Source organism: Manis pentadactyla, chromosome 15, assembly GCF_030020395.1.
Source record: "Manis pentadactyla isolate mManPen7 chromosome 15, mManPen7.hap1, whole genome shotgun sequence".
In the NCBI taxonomy this organism is placed as follows: Eukaryota; Metazoa; Chordata; class Mammalia; order Pholidota; family Manidae; genus Manis; species Manis pentadactyla.
In genome coordinates, this window is record NC_080033.1 from 32,699,249 (window position 1) to 32,712,280 (window position 13,032).

At 36.7% G+C, this 13,032-nt stretch overlaps 1 protein-coding gene across 1 annotated transcript in view; it reads right to left on the reverse strand.

Moving 5' to 3' along the window:
• Positions 1–1,364: 1,364 nt before the first annotated feature.
• The window catches only part of SHCBP1 (SHC binding and spindle associated 1), a 35,246-nt gene continuing 23,578 nt past the window's right edge, over positions 1,365–13,032 (reverse strand). The window contains exons 11-13 of the mRNA XM_036905716.2: positions 3,917–4,003; positions 3,415–3,556; positions 1,365–1,887 (exon numbers count right to left, since the gene is read on the reverse strand). Coding sequence (XP_036761611.2) covers positions 1,562–1,887; positions 3,415–3,556; positions 3,917–4,003 — 555 coding nt within the window. The 3' untranslated portion in view covers positions 1,365–1,561. The remainder of the gene's footprint in view (positions 1,888–3,414; positions 3,557–3,916; positions 4,004–13,032) is intronic.

Genomic DNA, 13,032 nt, shown 5'->3' on the forward strand with positions numbered 1-13,032 from the left:
AGTCCTTTTTCCATGCCAGTGTTTTCACCACAATTGTCAAATCCACATTCTTACAGAGCTCTCTCTATATTCCCTATACTATGCCAGCTGAGATGCTCAATTCTTCACAATTAAGGAAAAATGCACTCTATGTAACTTAAATAAGAATACATTATGCCTATTAACTAATAACTTATCACGTGAATAAAAATTAATATAAGCTTAGATTTAAACTAAGATAGAAATGAAATCTGGAAAACTACTATGTTATAAAAGGGAACGAAGAAAGTAGTAACTCTACTTACCTAGCTACTTGTCATTCTCTTGACACTGGCAAGCTACAAGAGAATATGTAAAATCTAAACTCCAAGATAAAGTGGAAAGTAAACTGAAAAGTCAATTTGATTTATTTAAGTTGAATAAATGGTTTTTAAATCAATATTTAGCTCAAATTGATGCAAAATTAATTAGCATAAACAGGATTTAAAAGGGGTAAAGGAAAATGACTTCAATGGTCAAAAAATCCAACAAAAGTCCTTCCACATGTAGTTGCTTCTGAAAAATAAGAATTATGATTTATTCAAATTTAAGAAACAATCACCCTGAGGAAAAAAATGTAATACTCTTGCTGAATACTAAAAAGATATCAAAATATTGTGTATACTTCAAAGGATCATATATGGCCCATAGTGCATTTGGAAAAAGATAACAAGATTCATTTTATTATTTCATCATTATAATTTTAATCAGTAGGCATATTAATGTCACATATATTTTCTTAATATATTTTTAAAAGTTGTGTTTTACAATATGATATCAAGAACACAGAACTGATAAAGGTTGTATAGAAAACCATTTTGACTGTGTAAGATATTTGGTCAGAATACTGTTATGATGAAAGAGCAGCTCTTTCTTTTTAATCATTCATACTCAGCAATAGTGAAAATGCTCTACATACACATTAGCTTTGAATAACACATTTCATTTCTGCTTCAAACCTGCTATGCTATCCATTACTCCTTTGATGGTTACATAGCTCAACATAAAAATGCATCCCACTTAGATTCTCAATAATAAGTCTGATTAGGTAGATAACCTCCCAATCATAAAAGCTTTTATTTTAAGACAAGTATTATGCAAATACAATATGGAAATCAGACTCACTGTAACTGGGATAAAAGGACAACTATGAGAACACTGCATATTTGACACATATTGCATTTTTGTGCACTCACCCTGCATTCTACCTTTCTTCCTCCTCCTTGAAGTGCTAAATTAAAGTGTATTTACACTAGAAAGTTACTAATGGGTTTTACAGGAGAGAACTATATTTGAAAAAGCAAGACTTTCTAGATAAGAAATATCTTAAAATTTTCTGTTTTATGTTATGATCTTTCTTATAAAAATGGAGAGTGTTTTATGTGCAACACCTGCAGACAGAAATAAATCTACATTTCACTCAAACCCAGTTGAATATATCAAATATAAAATACAGACATGAAGAGAGCTATGACAGCAGCAGTGATTCTTGGGGCAGCATGTGCAAAATCCAGTATTTTGCTATCTATTTACATCACAGTGGTCAGAAAAGAAATGTGCCAAAACTCCCTTTCCCATTCCACTTGAACTGGTTCCCCAGAATTGAAACAAACATCTCTTGTGACATTATGTTGTCATCAGCTTGTGTGATGCCCAGTTCACTCAACCGTTTCTTCTTTATCTGGCCTTTTTGTGTGGAGGCAGCAACTAGTTCATTAACAATTTCAAAATTGCCTTCAACTTGCTCAGAAAGGTCGGATCGTGCAAAAAGCTCCATTTTACCAGTTGCACATTCAATCAGGTCTTCTAGATCCACTCTTTCAGCTGTATCTGCCTCTCCACTTGTCTGATTTTTAGGTGTTGTACTTTCTGGAAAGACACAAATTATAACAAAGTTAACAAACCAAACTAATGCAACTAAAACATGTGTTTTTACAGTCTATTAGAGTTTTCAACTTTTTTCTACCAAGGAGTCCTGTCATCTGACTGGATTTTAAAAACATTTTGCCATAAGCATCTCAACAAGCAGTTGTCTTATTCTTCATACCAAAGTTTCCTAGACCTCAGAAAGGATTACCAAGTTTAAATTCTTTTCTTTTATTAACCTAGAATCTCACTCACTCAACAGACCTTTCCTGGATACTGACATACTAAGCACTGTTAGGAGCTCAATGCAAAGATTAATAAGACAGCGCTACTTTTCCTAAAGCAACTCCCAATCTAACAGCTAATTCCCGTATTACAAATGAGTGCTACGATAGTCAGAATTCTAGATGGCCCCATGATGCCCACACCCTGGTGTTACTTTCATGATTATTAAATGGCAAAAGGATTTTGCAGATGTAATTAAGGTTACTAATCAGTTGATCTTAAGATAGTTCGGGTGCATCTAATCTAATCATATGAGCCATTTAAAAACAAGGTTTTCTCTGGATGGATGAAGAAGAGGAAAGCATGAAGAAGTCAAAGCATGAGAGAGATTTTCCTTGAGGGAGGTTCTGTTGCTGAGATGGGAGAGGGTCATGAGCTAGAGCCTGAGAGCAATCTCTAGGAGCTGAGAGCAATCCCCAACCCCCAGCAGAAAAAAAAAAAAATGTATACTCAGTCCTGCCACCCCAAAGAGATGGATTCTGCCAACAATATGAGTGAGTTCAGATGTAGATTCTCTAAGAACTTGAAAGTAACAGCCTTTCCCAGCTGACACCTCAGTTTTGCCCTTGAGAGACAGATAAGCCAGCCAAGCCCACCTGGACTTGTGACCTACAGAACTGTGAAGAGAAAAAGAACTGGAATGGATCCAGTCATTCATTATTCACTATTAGAACTTTTTAAATTAAACTTTCCCCACCAATGACAATGTTTAATCCTTCTCTATGACTGAGATTTCATAGTGATCTGACTTGAAAGTCACAAATATCCTAATGAGTTAGCTCAGCTTTGCTGCAAAGAAAGACAGTTGACAGGGAGGCATTTACTTCTTCCAATAAAAAATAGAGGCAAACTCCATACTCCCCTCCAGTAAATGCAGTTAAATGCAGCTTTCAACCTGGCACAATCATTTTTCTGCCTCCATCCTTAACAAATGCCAGCAGAAACCACCACTGCTATCATATGCCGATCCTTATTCTATACATTTATATAAGGTCAAGCATGATAAGGGAACTGAAGGACCACAGAAACCACACATCAAGATTTTGAATGAATAGTTGACTTTGAAAGTTTTTTCTCCCTGAGAGTCTATGTTACAGCTTACAAGCTTTCCTATGTCCATGCCCAAGCATATGCCAGTTATCTTTTCTAAGAACAGGAAGACTCAGATCCTTAATCAGAGTGTAATGCTGAAATAAAGTACATTATATCTGGTTATTTTTTTAAAAATTACTAAAGACAACATACCTTCATTTACATCTTGGGCATTTTCTTGCAGGTCAGAGAAAATTGTAGGTTTCACCAAGACAACACCATAACCTTCATTATTATGTATGACATTATTCACCATGGATATTTTGGGAATGTCATAATGCTCATCTAAGAAGTCCTGTGACATTGAAAACAAATGTTTTAAGGAACTGTCACATTCAACACTGCCTGCTTTAAAAATCTCACTTTTTTCAGGCTATTCTAAAAATGAAGTAGAAAGCTATGCTTATTAATATGGTAGCACAGTCTGAACTCTGAGTGACACAGTATTCCCGTCATTTCTGCAGATCTATAGACAGCAAAGTATTTTCATAAGAAGCTTTCAATCACCAACTATTGATTATTAAAATTTATATATTGCTTATATCTTTTCAAAACCAGAGAATAAAACCCAACATGGAAACTTAATAAAATGTAATTATTTCTTAGGTGAAACCATTCCAATCTTTGGAAAGAGGGTATTTCAGCAGGTGCTCACCTTAATGAGTATCCCTTCCTTGCAGTGATGGATCCCATTGTCACTGAGGGTGCATTTACTTCCAGGATATATTTCTATGCCAGCACCCTACAAGTTATATTTTAAAGTAATGACAATCAGTTTTTAAAAGGCAGGACTGTATTTTGATAACATTATTCAGATTAAACATGGCAGTGTGAGGTGAGACAGAGACCTCCTCCTAAAACCACATATAATATGAAAATATAATTAATACAACTAATCCTGAAAGATCAACAGGAAAGAAGGCTGCACCAGACTGCATACACCTGGAGAAAGAGCAGACCTCTAGGAACAGGGTAACATACCAAAGCTGTGACCAAACAGGACTCAAGCCCTTCCCCCACCCCAGCTCACCAGCGGGAGGAAGATAAACAGAGTGGGGAGAGAGTGGAGGCCTAGGACTGCTGAACACCTAGCCCTGGAGATCTGTTCTGGGAGCATGAACCTACATTGCATGGTGCTCTCATGATTACAGGGGTTGGGAAGCTAAGACAGGCAGAATACCTGGAGAGACACAGATTCTAGCTGCTTGTCAAAAACAGGAATTCATATCCTAACAGCAAGAGAGCTGCTAAAGGGGCAAGGATTGCACAGAGCTTACTGCTCAGGAGAAAGGAAGGGTAGAAAAAATTGTCTGAGTGCAAGCTGCTCAGCAGGTTGGGAACTTAAACGATCTTCAGGCGCTCCATGCCCCTGGCTGGCTATGCAGCTCCAATGCCCCCACCGTGATACACAGCCTCCTGTGACTTTTTCCCGGCTAGCCCGCACCTGAATCACAAACCAGCAGTCTCTGCCCTGGTGTCAGTCATGCCAGAGGGCAGCCCTGTCTACGGCAGCTACAAACACATAGAACAGAGGCTTACACCTGTGTGCTTGGCCCACTAGTTCTGGAAGTGGGGACAGGCATAACAGTCGGGACACAAGAAACAGCTCTTTCCTCACCCCAGGCACCAGCACCACTCCACTGCGACCCCCGTCATCACTCCAGCAGCAGATCAGCTCCAGAGAGTAGAGCGTCTGAGCACTAGAGAGCGCGACAAAAAAATATGAAATATCAAAGGAACCTGGTTCAAAGCAAAATCTCAATACCAGACAAAGGACTGAGTGAGACTGAATTAATAAGTCTTCCTGAAAGAGATTTAAACAAAAAAAGTCATCAACATTCTCATGGAGGTATAGAAAAATATTCAAGAACTCAGGAATAAATTTAGGATGGAGATCCATCATTGAAGAAAACAATGGAGGGTATTAAAAGCAGATTCGATATGGTGGAGGAGACGATAAATGAAATAGAAATTAGGGAAGAGAATTACAAAGAAGCTGAGGCACAGAGAGAAAAAAGGATCTCTAAGAATGAAAGAATACTGAGACAATAGTGTGACCAATCCAAATAGAACAATATTCTTATTATAGGGGAACCAGAATAAGAGAGACAAAGAGATAGAAAGTGTCTTAGAGGAAGTAAGTGCTGAAAACTTCACCAATCTGGGAAGGATATAGTCCCCCAGGCCATAGAGGTACACAGACCTCCCAACACAAGGGACACAAGGAGGACAACACCAAGACATATAATAATTAAAAAGGCAAAGATCAAGGATAAGAATAGACTATTAAAAGCAACCAGAGAGAGAAACAAGATCACATACAAAGGAAAGCCCATCAGGCTATCATCCGACTTCTCAGCAGAAACCTTACAGGCCAGAAGGGAATGGCATGATATATTTAATGCAATGAAGCAGAAGGGCCTCAAACCAAGAATACTTTATCCAGCAAGATTATCATTTAAATTTGAAGGAGGGATTAAACAATTTCCAGATAAACAACAGCTGAGAGAATTTAGTTTCCACAAACCATCTCTACAGTGTATTTTGGAGGGACTGCTATAGATGGAAATGCTCCTAAGGTTAAATAGCTGTCACCAGAGTTAATAAAAGGGGATAGACAAAGAGTATAGAATATTATACCTAATATATAAAGAATGGAGGAGAAAAAACAGGAAGGGAAAAAAAACCTTTAGATTGTGTTTGTAATAGAATACTAAGTGAGTTAAGTTAGACTCTTAGATAATAAGGAAGTTAACCTTGAACCTTTGGTGATCATGAATTTGAAGCCTGCAATGGCAATAAGTACATACATATCAATAATCAACCTAAATGCAAATGGTCTGAATGCACCACTCAAAAGATATAGAGTCACTGAATGGATAAAAAAACAAGACCCAACTATACCCTGCTTACAAGAGGCTTACTTCAAACCCAAAGACATACACAGACTAAAAGTGAAGGGATGGAAAAAGTTATTTCATGCAACTAATAGGGAGAAAAAAAGCACATATTGCAGTACTTGTGTCAGACAAAATAGGCTTCAAAACAAAGAAAGTCACAAGAGACAAAGACTGACATTACATAATGATAAAGGGGTCAATCCAACAAGAGGATATAACCATTATAAATATCTATGAACCCAACAGAGGAGCACCTCCATATGTGAGACAAATAATAAAAGAATTAAAAGGGGAAATAGAATGCAATGCATTCATTCTAGAACACTTCAACACTCCACTCACTACAAAGGACAGATCAACCAGACTGAAAATAAGGAGACACAGGCACTGAACAACACATTAGAACAGATGGACCTAACAAACATCTACAGAACTCTACACCCAAAGAAGCAGAGTACACATTCTTCTTAAGTGTACATGGAACATTTTCAAGAATAGATCATAGACTGGGCCACAAAAAGAGCCTCAATAAATTCAAAAAGATTGAAGTTGTACCAACCAGCTTCTCAGAAAACAAGGGTATGAAACTAGAAATAAACTGCACAAAGAAAATGAAAAAGCCTACAAACACATGGAGGCTTAACAACATGCTCCTGAATAAACAATGGATGAATGACCAAATAAAAACAGAGTTCAAGCAATATATGGAGACAAATGACAACAATAACTCAACACCACAAAATCTGTGGGATGCAGCGAAGGGCATGCTAAGAGGGAAGTACACTGCAATACAGGTACCTCAGGAAAGAAGAACAATCCATATGAACAGTCTAAACTCACAATTAACGAAACTAGAAAAAGAAGAACAAATGCCCAAAGTCAGTAGAAGGAGGGACATAATAAAGATTAGATTGGGAATAAATAAAACCAAGAGGAATAAAACAATAGAAAGAATCAATGTAAGCAAGACCTGGTTCTTTGAGAAAATAAACAAAATAGATAAACCCCTAGCCAGACTTATCAAGAAAAAAAGAGGGTATACACACATAAACAGAATCAGAAATGAGAAAGGAAAAATCGCTATGGACACCACAGAAATACAAAGAATTATTAGAGAATACTATGAAAAATTATATGCTAACAAACTGGAAAACCTAGAAGAAATGGACAACTTTCTATAAAAATACAACCTCCCAAGGCTAACCCAGAGAGAAACAGAAAATCTGAACAGACCAGTTACTAGCAAAGAAATTGAACTGGTACTCAAAAAACTACCTAAGAACAAAACCCCTGGAGCAGATGGCTTAACTGCTGAGTTTTATCAAACATTTAGTGAAGATCGAATATCCATCCACCTTAAAGTTTTCCAAAAAGTAGAAGAGGAAGGAATACTACCGAACTCAGCATCACCCAAATATGAGTACCAGGCAAAGACACCACAAAAAAAGAAAATTACAGACCAATATCCCTGATGAACATAAATGCAAAAATACTCAACAAAATATTAGCAAACCAAATTCAAAAATATATCAAACAGATTATCCATCATGATCAAGTAGGATTTATTCCAGGGATGCAAGGATGGTACAACATTCGAAAAATCAATCACTATCATCCACCACTTCAACAAAAAGGACAAAAACCACATGATCATCTCCATAGATGCCAAAAAAGCATGACAAAATTCAACATCCATTCATGATAAAAACTCTCAATAAAATAGGTATAGAGGGCAAGTAGGTCAACATAATAAAGGCCATGTATGACAAACCTACAGCCAACATCATACTTAACAGCAAGAAGCTGAAAGCCTTTCCTTTAAGATCAGGAACAAGACAAGGATGCCCACTCTCTCCACTTTCATTTAACATAGTTCTGGAGGTCCTCGCCACAGCAATCAAACACAAAGAAATAAAAGGCATCCAGATTGGTAAAGAAGTTAAACTGTCACTGTTTGCAGATGACATGATACTGTACATAAAAAACCCTAAAGAACCCACTCCAAAACTACTAGATCATATAATACCTAAATTCAGCAACATTGCAGGATACAAATACTCAGAAATCTGTTGCACTCGTACACACTAATGATGAATGAACAAAAAGAGAAACCAGGAAAACAACTGCATTCACAATTGCATCAAAAAGACTAAAATACCTAGGAATAAACCAAAGGAAGTGAAACACCTATAAAATGAAAACTACAAGAGAAATTAAAGAAGATACCAATAAATGGAAACACATCCCATGCTCATGGATCGGAAGAATTAATATTGTCAAAATGGCCATCCTGCCTAAAGCAATCTACAGATTCAATGCAATCCTTACCAAAATACCAATAACATGCTTCAACGAACTAGAGAAAATAATTCTAAAATTCATATGGAACCACAAAAGTCCTTGAATAGCCAAAGCAATCCTGAAAAGAAAGAAAGTTGGGGGCATTATGCTATCCGACTTCAAGCTCTACTACAAAGCCACAGTAATCAAGACAATTTGGTACTGGCACAAGAACAGAACCATAGACCAATGGAACAGACTAGAGAGCCCTGATATAAACCCAAGTATATATGGTCAATTAATATACGATAAAGAGCCATGGATATACAATGGGGAAATGACAGTCTATTCAACAGTTGGTGTTGGTAAAACTGGACAACTACATGCAAGAGAATAAAACTGGATTATTGTCTATCCCCATACACAAAAGTAAACTTGAAATGGATCAAAGACCTGAATGTAAGTCATGAAACCATAAAACTCTTAGAAGACAACATAGGCAAAAATCTCCTGAATATAAACATGAGCAACTTCTTTCTGAATGCATCTCCTTGAGCAAGGAAAACAAAAGCAAAAATGAACACATGGGACTACATAAAGCTTGTGTACAGCAAAGGACACCATCAACAGAACAAAAAAACATCCCACAGTATGGGAAAATATATTTGTAAATGACATATCCAACAAGGGGCTAACATCAAAAATATGTAAAGAACTCACACACCTCAACACCCAAAAAGCAAATAACCTGATTAAAAAATGGGTAAAGGGTATGAACAGACACTTCTCCAAAGAAGAAATTCAGATGGCCAACAGGCATATGAAAAGATGCTCCATATCACTAATAATCATCAGGGAAATGCAAATTAAAACCACAATGAGATATCACCTCACATCACTTAGGATAGCCAGTATCCAAAAGACTAAGAACAACAAATGCTGGTGAGGATGTGGAGAAAGGAGAACCCTCCTACATTGCTGGTGGGAATGTAAGCTAATTCAACCATTGTGGAAAGCATATGGAAGTTCCTCAAAAAATGAAAAATAGAAATACCATTTGACCTGGGAATTCCACTCCTAGGAATTTACCCAAAGAATATAGTTTCTCAGATTCAAAAAGACATATGCACCCCTATGTTTATTGCAGCACTCTTTACAATAGCTAAGTTATGGAAGCTACCTAAGTGTCCATCAGTAGATGAATGGATAAAGAAGATGTGGTACTTATACATAATGGAATACTACTCAGCCATAAGGAAGAAACAAATTCTACAATTTACAACAACCTGGATGGAGCTGGAGGATATTATGCTGAGTGAAATAAGCCAGGCAGAGAAAGACAAGTACTAAATGATTCCCCTCATTTGTGAAGTATAACAATGAAGCAAAACTGAAGGAACAAAACAGCAATAGACTCACAGACTCCAAGAAGGGACTAGCGGTTTCCAAAGGGGAAGGGTGGGGGAGGGAGGGTGGGGAGGGAGGGAGAAGGGGACTGAGGGGTATTATGATTGGCACACATGGTGTTGGGGTGATCAGGGAGAAGACAGTGTAGCAGAGAAGGCAAATAGTGAGTCTGTGGCATCTTACTAAACTGATGGGCAGTGACTACAATGGGGTATGGGGGGGACACAATAACAGGAGTGAACGTCGTAACCACATTGTTTTTTCATGTGAAACCTTCATAAGAATGTATATCAATACCTTAATAAAGTAAATTAATAAAATAAATAGATAAATAAACAAATAAAGGCAGGACTGTAATAGAAGCTTTATTAGTCACCTTGTAGACTTAAACACAGTGCAAATATAAAGTGTTCTATAGTTTTATTTGGTATTTCTAATCAACGTTTCTACTTGTTCCATTTCTAGCATGTTGTCTCTCATTTATCACTTTCAAAAAGCACACACACTCATACATACACATACACACGCACAAAACACTAGCTAAGAATATCAACACTTGATTACTACTCTACTCTTTTTCATTCTGGACAAATCAGTTTTTTGATTGTGCCCCTAGAAAAGCAAAAACAAAAACAAGACATTTAACAATTTTGTTTAAAGATGCCCTTATTCAAAACAAATATCCTCTCAAAGATATTCAATTACTTGGAGAAAAGTATTTGAGTCTAGTAAAATACTGATTTGAGGACAGAAATAAGACCCTATATTTTTTTAAATACACCAGTTTTAAAATAGTTAAAATTAAATGTCAAATTCTCAGGAATTATGTAAAACTTAAAAAGGAGAATAACGTAAGCCAGCAGCCACCTAGCAAATAAGACAATCATGTTTAAAATATGCTATGAAACTTAACAGATACTCGGTAACTAAAAAGAAATTTAAGAGACTGCAACTTCTGGGATGATGGAGTAGATGTCCCTATTTCTCATGTTAGATACAAGTGAAAACCATGGAGATTATATATAGAACAAACATAAGGCTGAGAAGTGGAGAGAAGAAGACAGACCAGCTAGAGACCTCAGGATCTAAGGACCAGCATATTTTGTTGTATATGTATTTTTAATATCATCCTAAATCTTATTTGGTACATTACCCCAAACTGAAAATCTTTTACTTGAGGTCCCAATTAGCAGATCTTTTTATCTCTCTACAGAGAGTTAGCTTGGTGTGTAGTGGGCCACCCAGCTATATATGTTGTTGTAATCCCCAAAAGATGAAGTGATATCCCCGCCTAATTTAAAACCACTTCTATGAGTTAATTAATGACCTCTACTACTATACACATGTTAAAATTAGCAGCCAATTCAACTGTCTCACTTACAGAAAGTAACCAGAAAGGTCCATGCACAGCCCAATTCTCTCATACTGTTCCCTGGGCACCCAATGGTCCCAAAAAAAGTATAACAGTAACAGGAATAATTTATTTCCTGATGCTATGCTAGGCACTTGGGAAGTAAAAATAATTCACTCAAGCCTCTTTAAACCATTTTTGGAATAATTTAATACACAATATTGAAGATGAAGAGTTGCTATTAACCATTTATAGCACATCTACTGCATGTAAGTTGAGTTATTTTTCTAACAGTAGTAGTGTACCATGAGAAGATATTTATTGCAAGAACATGGATGGAGCTAGAGGGTATTATGCTCAGTGAAATAAGCCAGGCAAAGAAAGACAAGTACCAAATGATTTTGCTCATATGTGGAGTATAAGAACAAAGAAAAAATTGAAGGAACAAAACAGCAGCAGAATCATAAAACCCAAGAATGGACTAACAGTTACCAAAAGGAAAGGGAGTGGGGAGGATGGGTGGGAAGGGAGAGATGGGGGTGGGGAAGAAAGAGGGTATTACGATGATCATGTATGTTGGGGGAGGCACGGGGAGGGATTTGCAACCCAAGACAAGTAGTGATTCTACAGCATCTTACTACGCTGATGGACAGTGACTGTAATGGGTTTATGGGGGGGACTTGGTGAAGTGGGGAGCCTAGTAAACATAATGTCCCTCATGTAATTGTAGATTAATGATACCAAAAAAAAAGAAAAATCTACAGTTAACCTTATACTCAGTGGTGCAATACTGAATACATTCCCCCTAATAACCAAAATAAGGTAAGAATGTCTACCCTCACTACTCTTATTCAACATAATGCTGGAAGTTCTACCCAGGGCCATAAGGAAACAAAGGCATACAGATTAGTATGGAAGAAATCAATTTTCCCTATTTGCAGATGATTATCTACATAGAAAATCCCAAGGAATCTACAGAAACTCTCCCAGATCCAGCAAGATCCAGGATCTAAGACAAACACAAATCACACATCAGTGTAACAGAACAGAGAACCCAGAAATAGGCCCAAGCGAATATACCCAGATGATTTTTGACAAAGGTGCAAAACCAATTTATTGAAAGAAGCAGTCTTTTCAAGAAATGCTGCATTTATAATTGGACATCCAAAGGCAAATAAATGTAACAAAACTCACATTTTATACCAAAGTTAACTTAAAAAATGGATCATGACCTAAATGTAAAATGTAAACTATAAAGTTTTTAGAAAAAAATATGAGAAAAATCTTTGAGACCTAGGGCTGGGCAAAGAGTTTGTAGACCTAACACCAAAAGCACAACCTGAAAATGGAAAAATTGATTAAATGGACTCCATGAAAGAAGATGAAAAGATAAGCTACAGATCAGAATAGAATATCTGTAAACCTATATACCCAACTGAGAACTAGTATCTAGGTTATATATATAAAAAAAACACATACCTATCAGAATGGCTAAAATTAAAAACAGTGAAAATACCAAATGCTGGTGGGGATACAGTGAAATTGCATCACTCAAATATTGCTGGCAGGCATATAAAATGGTACAACTTCTCTGGAAAACATTTGGCAGTTTCTTAAAAAGAATTTAACATGCAACTACCATTATGACCAACAACTGCACTCTTGGGCACTTACCACAGAGAAAAGAAAACTGTCCACACAATAACCTGCAGACAAACGATTTTATACCTTTATTTACAATAGCCAGAAACTGGAAACAATCTAGACATCCTTCAAGAGGTAAACAGTTAAACAAACTATAGAACAACCAAACCCTGGAATACTACTCAGCAA